The following is a 16,292-nucleotide window of genomic DNA, read 5'->3' on the forward strand; positions in this document are numbered from 1 at the left end:
AAGAGCAAATGGAATTAAGATGTAGATTTATCATATGTCTTCTAAATTTCCATCCTTACTTTGACTCAGCATGAATAACTTGCTTATCAGAGCTAGATACTTGTCCATGAATGCCAGTCAAAAACTAACCTGTCCCTCTACCATCACAAAATCCCAGCAAACATAGTCCCCATCCTTTTTGCCAAAATGCAAACCTGCATCTCACTAGGGGAAGAGAAAGACAGGAATGGGGCATTGTCTTTTCTGGGAACACTGGGAAGACTGGCCATGCAGTAATTCCAGGCTGTGCCCAAGGGACTCCACCCTTCTCTAGAGCTGGGATCTGCTGGTGTAATAATTAAAATTCCCACTAGAGGGTAGACAAAACTTTTCCAGTAAAAGGATCGCTGTGGAAAAGCGTAGAGTATGCTGCAAAGCAGTATCTGATTTGGAAAAGCAAATCTGTGCTTGAGAAGCAGCAAAGAGTAGGAAAAGCAAGAATATGTTTATACCAGCTGCAAGAGCAAGGTGGGAGCATTGTTCCAAATTTCTCTAAAGAAACATAATCTCTGCTTTATGCTTTTAAATCAAATATAGCTAGAGTGGCTATGTTGTTACAAATATGTAAGCTGTAAATCAGATTTACAGAAAATATAGATTTGTGATTTTCAGAAATACAGCTGGTTTTAGCCCTGCAGATGTTGTCTTACAAACACTGATAGCAGGCAATTAAGAATTTCAAATATTTAGAAAGGAAATAAAGGGAATTAGAGTTTATCCACTTTGGGAGTGAATTTACCCCCCTCCTGATGGCCTAGCCAGAAACATCAAATGGTGTATTTCTCTCTCTCTTTTATTATTGACAGTCTACTATTGCAGGTAATGATGGCTTGTGTTTTCTCCTCACACATTTCTCCATTGCTGAAATGCAGACAGGTTTCTCTGAACCTTGCTGCAGGAGGGGAACTATGGCTGCAGGCATCAACACATCTCCCTCTCCTGCTCTCCCTGAAAGAGCAGCTCCTTTCCAGGTGAGATTGGCTCTCTCAGGGAGCTCCCTGCACTGCAGATAAGGGCACTGTGAAAAGGTTTTCTCACCACATAGCTGACCACTCCAAAGCAAGTTTTCACACTGATTCAACAAGCCAGTTCTAGGAAAGCTAAAACAATTCAGAGCTTATTTTCTGAGTTTGTTTATTTATTTAGTTCCAGATCAACAAAGATTTCCTAAGACCCTGAAGCATCACCTCTGTGAGCTAAATGACTTTTTTTGAATGATAAGGAAAGATTTGCTTCAGTCTTCTGAAACATAACTTGTTTGTGCTGGCAGAGGTAAGAACCAAAGAAGAAGAAGAAGGTCCAGCAAAGCAGCAGAGTTCTCAGAGGCATTCCTGCAGCTGGGATTCCTCCCACAGCTAGGATATTTAAAGGCTGAAGTAACTGGACTTCAGAAGACCAGCATGGCAGTGTTTGCTGGCACAAGCACTGCATTTATCTCATCTGGCCCCTAAAAAGGTGTGGGCTTTTGAAAGGAAAACCTCTGTTGCCCTTCTGCTCTGAATGGGTCCCATCCCCTGGTCCCACACAGTCTTGTGGGTGGCAGCAATTCTCTCTCCAGCTATGTTAGCTGCTGAAACTGGGTGCCACTACAGGCAGCAGTCTCATCACTTGTCACATCAAAGGGCTAAACTGGAAATGTGCCCAGAGAAGGGTTACTTTTGTGGCCCTAGTGAGCCAAAGAGAGGAGCTCTTTGGGCAGTCAGACAGGTTTGCACTGCAATAAGGCACCTGAATCCATGGCAAAGATTCTCCCAGCACAGTATTGGGAGCAAAGGAGGAAGTATTAATCCTGAAATACAGCCATGCCAATTGAGGTTAAATGATATATTCTCTATCTGTACTGTAGGGTGTGAATGATGGGTCTGAGGGATGCTGGCAAGGGCTGAGGAGAGGAATCTGCAATCTGAAGCAGGGCTGCATTTGGTATCTACTACTCTGTTTCACATTCCCATAATTCTCTTCACATAAGAGGTTATCAATTCCTCTTTCACCTGTCCTTGCCATGGTAACTATAAGAATCACTTCAAATAATGCACATCTCATGCAAAAATCTCCTGTCTTCGTCATTCTGAAAAAATAAAGAATATTTTATGGAAGAAAGCGTTATTGCTATACAAAAGTTTGTGATATGAGGTGAAAAGTGAAAACAAATCTCCCTTTTAGGGAGTCAAGAAGCTGGATTTGGTAAAGAGCAGATGGATCTCAGCAGATGTGCTCTTTCCCCAAGTAGCTGCCTCAGGGTAGCAGTTGATGTTAAATTTTGTACAAAATTTCCTTTTCTTGTGTGAATTAAAGATATCAAAAGAGAGAGAGAGGTGACCATTATTGTGGGACGCTCTTTTCCATTTTTTTTGGTGAGGATTTTGTAGATATTGAAGGCTCTTCAATTGGCTTACAAAGCTAAAACCACACACCTGGCCTCAGCTGTAGAGAAAGTCTTCTGTTCCTGTCTTCCTGGGGTCCATGAAATGCACCATCTCATCAACACAAGTTTCCACACCATTGCTCCCAAGCAGATATTTGAGGGAGAATATATCTGGTGAAATGCTACATCAAGTAGCATTTATAAAGTGATTCCATAGGATTTTCTACAGTTATAACAGTGACTTAATTATAGAATCCCAAAATTCACAACATCCATATCATCATCAATTCACACACATACACACAGGCCAAGGGAGATCTGTATCTGTGCATGTAAAAGTACCCATCCAAATTCCCCCCTGGGTTCAGGGAAATACAACAAATCCCACAGACATGGATTGCTCCTCTAGGAGAAGGTGTTTAGGGGGGTATCAGCCTAGGTCTTGTCATCAACAAGGAGCAGCTGAGGGAGCTGGGATTGTTTCACCTGGAGGAAGGGAGGCTCAGTTTCTACAATTCCCTTAAAAGAGAGTGTAGTGAGGTGGGGGTCAGCCTCTTCTCCCACGTAACAAGTGATAGGAGGAGAGGAAATGGCCTCAAATTGTGCCAGGAGAGGCTTTGACTGGATGCTAGGAAAAATTCCTTCTCCAAAAGGGTTGTCAAGCACTGGAACAGGCTGCCCAGGGAAGTGGTGGAATCACCATTCCTGGAGGTATTTAAAAGATGTGTATAGATGGTTTAGTGATGGACTTGGCAATGCCTGGTAAACTGTTGGTCTTTATGATCTGAAAGGTCTTTTCCAACCTAAATGATTCTAAAATTGTTCTCCATCTAGGCTGGTACCAAAGTGATCAGCAATTTCTCCCCGTTGTCCTGGAGACTTCAGCTCAGTCCAGCTGCTGCCATGATAGTGCTGAAAGTTATCTGTGTATGTGTACTAAGGGAGTGTATTAGGAAAGAAATTGCTCTGCCCAAGATGAGAGGTTCATTTGACCCCTGAATTAGGATTGACTGTCTCAGTATCTATTTTATCTGGGAAGAAATGAGACCTGTTGCTTTCAGCTAATCAAACAACTTCTGACAGAATGCTACTTCCCTGCAAACTGTTGAACCAACAGAATCAAAAAGTTTCATTTGGATGTCTTTAGTCTATAAAAGAAGTTGATAGAAACCAAGTAGGCAGAATACAGGTTAGCCCCCCCAGGTAACCAAGCAGCCCCAGACAGAGAGCTGACGATGGACAGGTCTGCTGCATCCTCCATCAGGATGGTCCAGCAGAATCCAGCTGCTTTCTTGGCATGGAGCAGGTTTCCATCTGAAATGTTCTGTAAGAGGGCAGAATAGACACAAAACTTGGTATTTTTGAGAAGCAAAATTTGCTCCTTTTCTCAGATTTGCACAAAAGCCAGCACTACTGGGAGCTGTGGCTAGGCTGCTACTCCAGGCACAGATAATACTGATGTGAGTTTCTAGGAGAGAAGTGCAAGGCTCAGCTCTAGGATATTTACCATGATAAAATTTTCCATCCAAGTTCAGATTATGCAGTGAGCTCACCCTTATTATATTCACTAGCAATTTGGGCAATGGAGTAGAAAGTATACCCTTTAAGCATGCCAATGACAAGTGAGGGGACTCCAGGCTTTCTGGTAGACAGCATTGGATTCAAAGCAATTTACAGAACATGGAGAAATGGTCTAGAAAAAAACAGAATGCAATACAATGAGGACAAATGCAGAATTTATGTTTGGAGATTAATCAAAACTCTACAAACTGGACTATCTGCTTAGGCTGCAGTACTGCATAAAGAATCAAATGGCTGCTCAGGACACAAGCTGAACATCAGTCAGATGTCCTCTGCTGTTGTGAAAAGGGCAAACAGCAGAATGGGTGTAGAAATAGGCACAGGATTCTATTTTTCTATATTTCTATAGTTCTATATTTCTACAGAGTGTAGAAATAAGGCACAGGCTTCCAGGTAGGATGATTAACCCTACTGCTTTTGTAATGTGTCTCCTGGGATGGCATGTCTGCTCCAATACAGCACTTAGAGAAGGAGGAGGACCTGCTGGACAGGGAGCAGAACAGAAGTTCAGAAAAATGAAACAAAAAAGTAAAATTTTGTGATATGGAGAGTTGTTCAATCTAGGAGAAGGGCCACTGAAGGAAAAGTGATGGTCATCACACACCTGACCTGTATCTGGAAAACAGAGTGCCCCCAGCTAGAACTAGATCAAGAAGGTGTCAGGCATGAGACAACTTATCCTTTGGGCACAGAGGTACATAGTGGTTTGTTAGAGAGAGAAACTTAAAAAATATTGGAGAAGCACCTGCTGGGACTGCCAAGGATATATCTTGGCAGTCCAGCAGATGGACTGCATGTCTTGAGTTTCCTTCTACCCCATCTCCTGAAATGCCATGGGAAATACCCCTTTAAATCATGACAGAGGATTCAGGAGAGACCATCATCCAGCTGCATGCACCTAGATAGTCCCTCAGAGAGGGGAGATGTCTATGCTCAGGCCTTTGCAGTGACTGTGCCATGAAAGCAAATGGATTAGATGCTGCTGAGGTGCTGAGGTGGGTTAAGCTGATTTAAGAAGTCAGTGGCAATGCACCAGTTTAGACCTCCTTAGAAGATGATGTAAAAAACCTGATAAAAGTCTGGTTAGAGATTCTCTCCTCTGATCCCAGCAAGCCATGTCATGGCATGCCATCAGTCATGGCAATATGAAGCAGGAGAGTTGTATGTTGGCAAAATGCAGAGTAGTGGGTAAAAAGCCTTACCCCAAATAGCCTGAACATGCAGAGCATTGAAATTTTTATATCCTTTAACATACTGTATCATTTCATTTTATCAGCAACTACTAAGCAGTTGTCTTTTAAAAAAATCAAAACCCAAGGTCAAACACAGGGAGCTTTTTCTGTCTTTCCTGGTGTCATCTTCTGTCCCGTGGTGATGTGATTTCTCGCATTTCTCTATTATTGAAAATCTCAATAAATACAAGAGAATGACATTCACATTTAACAAAGTGCTGGTGTTTTAGCTGAAACTCGTGCCCTGGTGGAGACAAATATGGTACATAGGCTAACAGCAGAGCCCCCCAGCTCACCCAGGTGTGGTGAGTAAGCCCAGTGCTCTGGTAATTCAAGTCCTGCAAAGATCTGAGAGCGATCCTGAAGCACTTGGTGAAAGGTGGCATAGAAAGGCAAAGCAAGAGAAAGTCTGTGCAGAGAATAGCACCTCCCTTTCATATATTTGATTTAGATGAGAACAAAATAGCCAGAGAAAAAAAAATAGGTTGAAAAAAAAAAAGTATGAATTCACAGGTTCAGTTTGAATGAATTATCTCTTTGAAGTCTATTTTAGCAATCTGCACCTCCACCCAGTCTGAATTGTTGGAGATCCAGTTAATGGCCTGGGGATTATAATAAGCATCATGTAAAGAGCACAAGACTCTTCCAGGGAAACTGCAGGTCTCTCAGGGTGAGGCTGGCAGAGCTGCCTCTGCAAGGAAGAACCAGAGGGAGCTGCCTTCCTGCTGACAGAGCAGCTTCTCTGTCATGAGGGATAGAGTGGGAAGTGCTTGGGATGAGGAGCCTGGACACCTTCCCTGTTGTACAGCTCTCTGCCTGATAAAAAGGCAATTTGCTCCACCTTTGGCTCTGTGGCTAAGCGATGATTTGCAGGGAATTTCCTTGTGGATTTCTGCTTCTGTCTGTTTTGTCAAGGAATGTCCTCATTTTAATTTGAGCAAAAATTACTTCTGCTTTCTGCATTATAATATTAAAATTCTGCCTGATAATTTCAGGCACCTGTTTATTTACCTTACCAGAAAGAAGTACTAAACAACTGCAACAACTAATTCAGCCCCACATAATTTCAGTAACTGTATGAAGAAAAGAATTAGAAGATCTTTTTAATTTTTCATTTGATCTTCATTAGATGATCAAATTATACTTTTGAAATATGAAGTGTGTCCTGAATGATTGAGCTCCCTTCCCTATCCTGTTTGTGCTCCTCTTGGCAGCAGCCCCACTGGAAAAGGCTCATTTCCAAAGCACAAGGGTAATTTCCAGCAGTGGCAACTGGAAGGGTTGGGGCTGCAGGTAGGAGCAGACATGGGTGGTGCTGGTAGCAGGACCACTCAGGGTCCTTCTGCCAAGAGCCAGGCAGGGCTTGTGAGGGATACTGGCCAGTATCTGCCTAAAAAGAAGGCTCATCTTTGGCTGTGTACAGGAAGTTCATGTGTTGAGGGCTGTCATGCTACAAGTCACTTTTGGAAGACAAAGCCTTATTAGAGTGACCAAAGGCAAAGGAGAGACTTTCCTTCACGTGCCACAGCATCCTGCAAACAAATTATAAGAGCAACAGTACCACAAGAGAATATCTCTTCAGTGACTGAAAACTTGGAAGCCACATCAGCAGCATCCTTTGCTGAATCCTCCACTGACACATTACTGAGCACCAAGGAGCCTGCTTCGTCTTGGAACTGAAAAAAACCCCAACGGAATAATGAGGCAGCAAATTGGTCCTCTCTGTTTCCAGTCCCACTGAACTGGGTCATTTTCAGGAAACAGCCTATTACCTGAAACAATTATGGCTGTTGTAACATCCTCAATGAGTTTAGTTTGGTTTTTAGTGTCTGCTGGGAAAACTTTAACTGGTGCAGCTGCTGTGTTTAGGGCCACTTCACAGCTGGGTGCTCCTGTGGGGCTTTTTATTCACCGGTTTATGCTCTTGGCAGTGCTGCACCAGAGTACCTGAGCACATGCTGGCTTTGAGCAGATAAATTGTCCCATTGTCTTTCCTCTCCCTATTTCCCATGGGGCAGCACACCTTCTGAAAGTTTAGCCAACATGTAGGGGCTGCAGTAGATTTTATCTTCTATGACCTGTAGTCGATGAGCACCAATTCACTTTGAGGACTAATATTAGGCATAAAAGAGTGTCTCAGATCCATATGGGCTATTTTTGGAACTCTATCGAGCTACTTCTGCTCAGCCAATGTGGCAGCAGCACTGCTTATATTCCAGAATATATATGTAATTTTCCTAAGGTAAAATATCCCTTTCCAAAAGTTTTCATTAACAGTCTCTATTTCCTACATAATTAGATGACAGCATTTAACTGTGATTAATTTAGAGTTACAGTGCATTTAGGGATTAAAAAATGCTGCCCCTACCATTCTGTCTCAGGAAAGAAATAGGAAGGGAGAGCTGGAGTTGATTTCCCCATGTGATTGAGACACAGGATATCATTCTCGACAGAACAGAGCATCTCCCAGTGGGTGGTCTGATAACAATGGTAATTAGGTATTCAATCACACAAAGAGTAAGATCAGCCAAACAAATGTATGTCTGCTAAGGGAAATAACCCATGCAAAGATTATGTGTTTGCTGAACCAAAAGTAAAACGTATAATGAAAGCTCTTAAGACTCTGGAGCCTAACCCTTGCCCCAAAAAAAAAGCCTGTTCTCCTGCATAATTCTTAATCAGAGCCATTTCTACTGCACCACACTGGGTGCTCTCATGCCTGAAGGTCTGATTCTGAAAGGAGTCTTTCACTCATGCCTGTGGATTTTAGGTCAGGTTTTGTGAAATGAGGATGGCCCCTGTGCTGGTTTGTGGACCCTCATGCCTGCAAAGCCTGATTACAGTTAAGTTCAGCAGTGATGGTGAGACACAACAAAAAGCCCTGGTATGGCCTCTTCCACCCCAATGCCCACAAAAGCCAACAGCCAGCCCATCTGGAGGAGAGAGACATTGTCTGGAACCAGCCACAAAGCAAAATAAAAATACTGGGCTTTGTTCTCCACTTCTGTATTTCAGACTGGAAGTTTTTGAAGGAGGTGATGTGGCCCAGGAGGGCAAACCCATCAGTCATCCTGTTCACCCTGCCATCACAGAAGGAAGAATACAGATCCTATTTGTGATATGCCCTCTCTGATAACTGGCTTTGGCTATTGTACAAAGTTTCAAGAGGAAACATTTAATTAATAATCCTGCCACCAACTCATTCCAGTTTCTTTTCTATACAGTGACTAAGAGCAGCATTAATACATTCACATGAGCTCCACAGAATTTTATGATGTCAGGGGAAATACTAGCCCCTCTGACTAATTAATTCAGCCTACCTGGAAGGCTGTTGAAACACAAAGTGGGTGCTGTCCCTTTGGAAGCATTGCTGGAGACCAGCTTCAGCTGGTGACTGATTGCTGGGCACAGTGAGTGAAACACAACTTGCAGCAGGAACCCATGCACAGCTTCAGTGCCATCCTCAGCCAATCTACCTGTGCTGTTGTCCCCTTGCCCCCAGCCAGTCCCCACCACTGCTCACCAGAAGCCCTGGAGCCCACACACCCACAGAAAGAGCCATCACCTGTCACAACAGGGCCATACACAAGATTAAGAAAACTGGTTTGGCCTCAGTCAGCTCACTTATCCAACACATCCCATGACTGCACAAGCACTGGGGTTGTTGAAAACATGTGGTTTAGGATGGCAGGAGGAAGGTGGTGCTGCCAGCTCTTTTGACTGCAGTGTGCAATTAGAGTCACTTAAGCTGACTGTGGAACTACAGGGTATTTTGACTTCCCTCCAATGCTCATAGAAGGGAAAAGGGTGAGGACAGCCTTAAAGTGCAAAAAGCCCCTTGTTTTTGTGAAGGATCACAATGGACTACCGGGGGGCAGACTTAAGGGGTTCATGGACATGAAGTGGAGAAATGGCTGGTAAAGAGAAAAGGTCCACAAACTGAGGAGTTGAAAGTCACACTGTAGAATCATCCCTTATCCATATAGATCCCACAGGAGGCCAGATAAGCCATTTAAACATGTGGTCCTTGTTAGTATTCTCAATTTCCCTAGTGCCTGACATGACTCCTGGGGCCAGTTGCATGGCTGAGATAGAAGCCAATGTTCCCAAAGGTCTCTGTGCAATGAGAAGCTGCTGTAACCCTGGTGAAAGATACAGGGAGGATGCAGGGGTGCAGTAGCCACAAGGTCTCTCCAGCTCATGATGGGGCAAGATTTGGGCAAGCTGAGGAGCATATCTCCATCTCCATGCAGAGCACCTCTGTATGAGTTGGCTTTCTATTAGTCACCATCTCCCAAGATTGGTCTGAAAACTTGTGTTTTATTTCCTTCTCTTCTCCTGTCCAGAGTTAGAAATGCAGAGGTGCCCCCAGGGTCTGCTTGAGACCCCAGTGCACCAAATCCCTGTCAGGTCTGGGTCACAGCACCAGGAAAGCCCATTTCTGCTTCACCTCAGGCACTGCCAGTGCCAAGGAAGAATAAAAACCAGCCACTGCTGCACAGGTTCCCCATTGCTCAGGGGTATAATGGATTAAGTAGTGAATGCATTAAATGATCCCTAACTATAATTAGCTCCCTCTGTGCTTGTAACGCTACAGCCTCATACAAATGGTTTCTAATGACACATGCAGTGCCTAGGAACAGGGTAATAGCTATTTAAACAGTTGCTGATCCTTGAGCTGCTACATGACAGTGTATTTTACACTTATTGAGAAACTTAGGACATTTTTTAAAAGTGCTCTGGGCATTGACCTAGAGAAAAGCTTGGTTAGATGAGAGCAGAGAGGGTGCCCTTTCCCTAATGGTAACAGATAGATAATGACCTGGTTGTCAGACAGTACTGTTGCCCCAGTCCTGATTGTCCCCATTACCACCCTTCCCTGCAGTATGATTAACAAAACAGATAGCCAGCTCCCAAATCCTGCCCAGTACAGGAGAGCCAAGAAAAATGCTCTTTATTTGGTGCTCTCTAATGCACCAAAAAAATTACTCTTCTGAAAAATGCTCCTGTATGTACATGCATACATAATGTTCAGGCAGGAAAGCTTGCTCATTTTGTACAGCATCATAAACTCATCAGTGAGAAAAGACCCATCAAATGTACCAAGACAGAAAGGCTGCTGGCCACACTGGGCAGCTGGAGCTTCTGTGCATGGACCAGGTTGCCAGCTCAAGGGTGAAGAGTGCAGTTTCAAAATTCAAGATGCAATGACTGTTTTTAAATAATAATAATCTCTTTTGATCTTGTTCCTCGAGCTAAGGATAATAATGAGATTTTTATTCAAGAAAAGTCTTTTGGCTCGAGAAGCACAGAAAATTGCAGATCTTGTGAATTATGAAGCCCAAAAGCAAAAGCTCAAAATAAAACAAGTTTGCAATTTCAGCTACTCCAGTAATAACCAGCCAACACACTGTAGATATTTTACTCACCAAAAATAAGCAGAAAGAATGCCACAGTTTCTGAAAAGCACATCACGCCCAAAGAAATTCATTTATTTCATCAGATGAAATTTTCACTCTGTTAGAAGTTTGATTTTAATGAAGACAGTGTGTCATAACACTTTTCACCTGACCTTGAAGTGACAACATTCCTTATGCACTTTTTGGTGATCAGGTTTCACTTGACGGGAAATGGAGAATAAATTTAATTTCATCTTTTCTAAGCACATGCACTCACACATACATGCTAATTTAAATGTGATTTGCTGCTATTTGAATACTACAGGTCTGCATCAGCACACAGAGCTGCTGCCAGCAAAGCTTGATCTGCCCACTGAAGGCAAGGCAGTGTGAGTGACAGAGGGCAAAAGAGGAGTCCTCCAGCCACCCAGTTCTAAGAGCTGACACTTGAGCCAGTAACTGAGGTTTTCTACCACTTTCCTAAATTCACAGCCACATGGAGCCTCAGTCAGGCAGGGAGTGAATGTATATGGCTGCAAAGCCATACTAAAACCTGCTTCACTGCAAGGAAGACATAAATACATTTCATTTGAGCTCTTTACTCAAAGCAATATCAGAGGGAGAAGTAGAATTGCAGGTTTTCAGGTAAGCAGTATTTCTCCATTTTCAATTTGGAGGGTTCAAGATTGTGGTGAAGAACCGATCAGCAGTGCAAGAAAGCCAAACTGGGGATAAATCAAATATTCTAGTAAAAAAGTCTAACATGATATGAAATATACTGGAGAGGCATAAATGTGGGTGACAGTGGTATCACTGAGCAGCAGAAAAGAGAGAAAACATGCACACCCCTAGCTTTTGTGGTTGTAAATCTGGATTGGTTTAAAACAAGCTTGACAGCCTTTCCCTAGTGCATCTTTTACTGCAAAGCTTCTATACCAGATCTAATACTCATGTTAAAAAGTATTAGTTTTAACTAAATCGTGGGGAAACTGCTCAGATTTCATTCTGAAGTGCTTCTGAGTAACAAAGAGATTAATAATCTCTTAATTTGATGAAGAGATAATCATCTTGCTGACTTGTTATGATCAAACAATGCCCATTGTGTCCCAGCTTTGATGAGTGGGTTTGTCAGAGCAAATTGGTCGTGTTCTATCAGTTATAGGGATAAGGAAGAGTCATTCAGGTAACATGTTAAATGCTGTGAACTGAATTACATTTTCCAAGACTGAGTAAGGTACAATCCTGTCTTTTTTCCAGGTTTAGTGGTTTTTTTTGGGTTTTTCTTTTTTGGTTTGGTTTGGTTTTTTCTAATGTGTTGATTTCACCCTGGATGTTTAATGTAGCATTGGTTAAGTTTAAAGATGCTGTTTCTGAGACAAGAGAGAGGATCTAGGCTTGATAGTACCCTGTCTAGCACTTTATGAACTTTCTTTAGAATATTTTCTCACATGGAATTGGTTCTAATCTAGAAGAGTGGTACTCGCCTGAAGTGCTGAAGACGCACAGTGGCACAGCTCTTGCTCATTTGAGATATCCAAGGCTGAACTAGTCACCTTGGGCTACCTTTTGCATCAGTGGAAAGAAATAGATACGCCAAAAGAGTAAATAATTTATCTGAGAAACCTCAGTTGTGGGTAGATACATTATGTCTTGGAGGAACTTACTTCTCTCCTTTGATGATAAAGTGGGGCTTAGGAGGACTGGCTCCAATTTAAGCATTTAACTTTCTGATACCTGAAGTTAGATGATTTTCATGCTTGGTTACCATTTTTTCAGGTTAAAACACTACCAAGAAATGTTATGTCCTTAACTCCCTGTGGAGAGATCCAAATCGGCTATGTCAGACAAGAAATCATTTCAGAGACAAGTCTACCTAGTTCCCATTGGCATAGAATGGGAAGCAAGCCTTCCCTCTGTGCTTTCCATTTTCCCTCTGCCTTTAAAAGTGAACAATCTTTAATAAATTAAATCAATTTTATGCCACTGTGGAGCTTGATTTAAAAAAACCAAACCAAAACACAATAACACCTCTCCCCCTAAAAACAACCCTCCAAAACACCAAATCAAAACGTTTATACTAGTTTTATACTCTGAGGACTCCAAGAGAATAAAATCACGTTCAGGGAACAATCTGTCAGGTTATAGGAGCATCAGGTCCTGAGATCTGTAACTAAACCTAACATTGTTTGGCTTTCATGAAAGCAGAATGACATCTCTGTTCCATGAGCACAAAACACTGATTAGCTCAGAGTGGTGAAGATAATATATGGATATGGTTCTACTTTCTGAAAGGTTAAGACTAGTTCACTTGCAAAATCTAAGCCCAAACTCCCTCTAGCTCTCTAAATGTCTGTTGCCTACTCCTGAAAATTTGCAGATAAGCAGCAATTGTCTTCTTCAATGAAGGAGGCTAAACAAATAAAGAGTAAAATTAATAATTATCAAAATTAAATGTAAAAGGAAAAGGTGAAATTAAACATTTCAATGGTGTTATCTAGGTCAGACTGGGTACATTAGCAAATCCTCATTTCCACTCTCTACTGTGCCTTCTCAAATTTTCATTTTCTCCAGCAACAAAAGGTTTAACTGACAACATTTGTTCCAACAAACCAATTAAAACTAAATGTCTGATTTTTGTCTTAAGGAGACTTCTGCAAGCATGGCATATGAATGTACCAGCACTTGTACTACTCAGCCCAGCCCTGCAGACCTATTGACAAGTTGCAAGGATGAAAATTTCTACCAGGTGAAATTGTATGTCTCTGTGCTTTACAGCCTCATCTTCCTGGTGTGCTTCCCAGGAAACATCGCGACAATTTTTGTTTACTGTTTTAAGATGAGGCCCTGGAAAAGTAGCACCATCATTATGTTAAACCTGGCTATCACTGACCTATTGTATGTAGTCACACTTCCTTTCTTTATACACTACAATGCTAATGGAAATGACTGGATTTTTGGAGACTTCATGTGCAAGTTTATTCAGTTTTGTTTCTACTTCAACATGTACAGTGGTATTATCTTCCTTAGCTGCTTCAGCATCTTCCGCTTTTTGGTAGTTGTGCACCCAACGAAATCCCTTTTTCTTCGGAAGCGGAGATGGGCAGTGGTGACTTGCGCAGTCATTTGGATGATTTCCCTGGTGGCCCTCAGCCCCTTGGCCATCCTGATTTCCCCAAGTGACAGGCAGAACAAGACCATCTGCCCAGATCTGGTTACTGCTGAGGACCTTGTCACAAGTCGCTGGTACAACTGGGGACTGACTGTGTTTGCCTTCCTCTTGCCCTTGCTGACGGTGACTCTGTGCTACGTGCTCATCATTGGCATCTTGGCCACTGGGCTGCACACACAGGCTAGCTACAAGCAAAAGGCTCGCAGGCTCACTGTTCTCCTCTTGCTGGTCTTCTATGTGTGCTTCCTCCCCTTCCATGTCTTTAAGGGGATTCATCTGGAGCTCCGAGTACAGCCAGTTAGCTGCCACTTGAAGAAAACTATCCTTTTAATGTTTATTATAACTAAACCTTTAGCAGCATTAAATACTTTTGGAAATTTGCTGCTCTATGTAGTGTCAGGAGATAATTTCCAGCAGGCAATACTCTCACTCTTCAAGTTTTGGACAAACAAGCGTTTGAAGTAGAAGAGATTGATGCAATTTAACATTTATGGAGGAAGGATTGAAACCTGCCCTCAACCAGCCGGGCACAACCTCCCTGCCATTAGAGTACTCAGGTTAACCCAGTTAGTGCCAAAGGAGAGTCAATCTGTTCTGTGTTACCAACTGATCATCAAAGGAGAAAATCTATTATTAAAAATAAAAATTTTAAAATAAAATACTAATAAATAAAGTGTGAAACTTCTCAGAAATGTTTCTGCGGTTGCTTCCTGAATCCATGGTAGCTCTTTTGGAGAAGGGGCAGTTCTGGAAAAAAATACTAGTCTATTAGTGGCAGATATAAATTCAGGATGGGAGTAATCCTAAATTAATTTTATTAACTTAAAATATAAGTGTAGTCTGAGCTAGAGACCTGTCTGACTTTCTTCCTAAGCCATGGAGAGGGGTAAAACCCTCTGGAGATCAAAACCTGTCTTAGGCCTGGAAGTGGTTCATCTCACCTCCCTGGAGACATTGACAGGGTAGGCGTATGCATATAGCTAATCACCTTGTCCTCATTTTATAATTTTCCATTATAATGGAAAGAAATAAGCCATTTTAGAGTATGATCCACTGAATTATTCTTGATGTTTGCGTTTGGACAAGGTGAATCGTGACCTAGAAGTGCCTGTTTCTCTCCACTGACCGCAAAAGGTAAGTAGATCAGACACAGACCCAAATGTTGGTGCCTGCTTTTAAAGAGCTGAGGCACAGCTCTGGTACTGACTGGGATGGATCACTCTCCAGAGGTTGCTAAAAGTGCAGCTTACACAGTAAGGCTCCATTCAGTGCCTTTAGTGACTGCCTGAAGAGTGATGGCGGGGCAATACAAGATCATTCTCACAAGGATTTTCCACACTACTGATATAGAGTCTGTGGAATCATAGAGCAGTTTTTCTTGGACGGGACCTTTAAAGGCCACAGAGTCAGTCCCCCTGCAATGAGCAGGGACATCTTCAACTACACCGGGCTGCTCAGAGCCATGTCAAGCCTGATCTTGAAAGTTTTCAGGGGTGGGACATCCACTACCTCTCTGGGTAACCTGTGACAGTGTTATACCATCCTCATTGTAAAAAATTTCTTCCTTATATCTAATCTAGGCCCTATTACAGTTTTAAACCATTACTACTTTTCCTATTGGTAAAGTCCATACTGAAATGGACTATTTTCCTATAAGCCCCCGTTTAAGCATTGAAAGGCTGCAATCAGGTCGTCTTGAACTTTCTCTACTTCAGGCTGAGCAACCCCAACTTTCTCAGCCTTTCCTCATACAAGAGGTGTTCCAGCCCTCTGATTATCTTCATGGCCTGCCTCTGGACTCTATCCAGTTTTGGGCTCCAGACCTGGATACAGCACTCCAGGTCTCATGAGAGTGGAGCAGAGGGGCAGAATCTCCTGGTGGCCACACTTCTTTTGAGGCAGCCCAGGATATGGCTGGCTGTAAGCATGCACTGCTGGTTTGTTTTTCATTCACCACTACCACCAAATCCTTTTACACAGTTCATAGGAAATCAAAATATTTTTTGCCCATTACATTATTCAGTGAAGCTCTTCTTGGTCACACCAATAAGGAACAGCTTTAAGTAATAGCATATGTTACAGGCAATATAGGCTGTCTCGGGGGGGAAAATAAACTTGTAGCAAAGTGTGAGTCCAATACTTGAAGATCTATCAGTGAGGTCCCAGTACCAGCTGATGTATCCTGGCCAACAGCAATACAAAAATATTAGCAACATAATATTCAGAGCCCAAAAGTATGATCACAGAGTGAATCCTACAACACATTTTTATAACAGCCTTATTTCATGTTTCATTACTTTTGCTCTCTACCCCAAAATATCCATTAATCAATGGGAATATGTGCTGCCTCAAGCTTCTCATGCTACCCTTCTCCTTATTCAACCCCTCTTTGCATGGGCTGCTCTCCAAGTGACACCAGACCAAGACCACTAGGGCACCACGCCCCTTAAGCTCATGTCTGAGTGACTGGCAAACAGCCTGTGACTCCCTTGTGGCATAAGGAGCCC

The 16,292-nt window shown here is 42.6% G+C and overlaps 1 protein-coding gene across 1 annotated transcript; it reads left to right on the forward strand.

Moving 5' to 3' along the window:
• The first annotated feature begins 13,275 nt into the window (after positions 1–13,275).
• Positions 13,276–14,270, forward strand: LOC129117553 (2-oxoglutarate receptor 1-like). Its single transcript, XM_054628259.2, has one exon. The coding sequence runs from the start codon at positions 13,276–13,278 to the stop codon at positions 14,248–14,250; it is 975 nt and encodes a 324-aa protein (XP_054484234.2). The 3' UTR covers positions 14,251–14,270.
• The last annotated feature ends 2,022 nt before the right edge of the window (positions 14,271–16,292 follow it).

This window comes from Agelaius phoeniceus, chromosome 2, assembly GCF_051311805.1.
Source record: "Agelaius phoeniceus isolate bAgePho1 chromosome 2, bAgePho1.hap1, whole genome shotgun sequence".
NCBI lineage: Eukaryota > Metazoa > Chordata > Aves > Passeriformes > Icteridae > Agelaius > Agelaius phoeniceus.

Coding starts and splice junctions, on each gene's coding strand:
- LOC129117553 (XM_054628259.2), top strand. CDS start 13,276: ATGGCATATGAATGTACCAGCACTTGTACTACTCAGCCCAGCCCTGCA.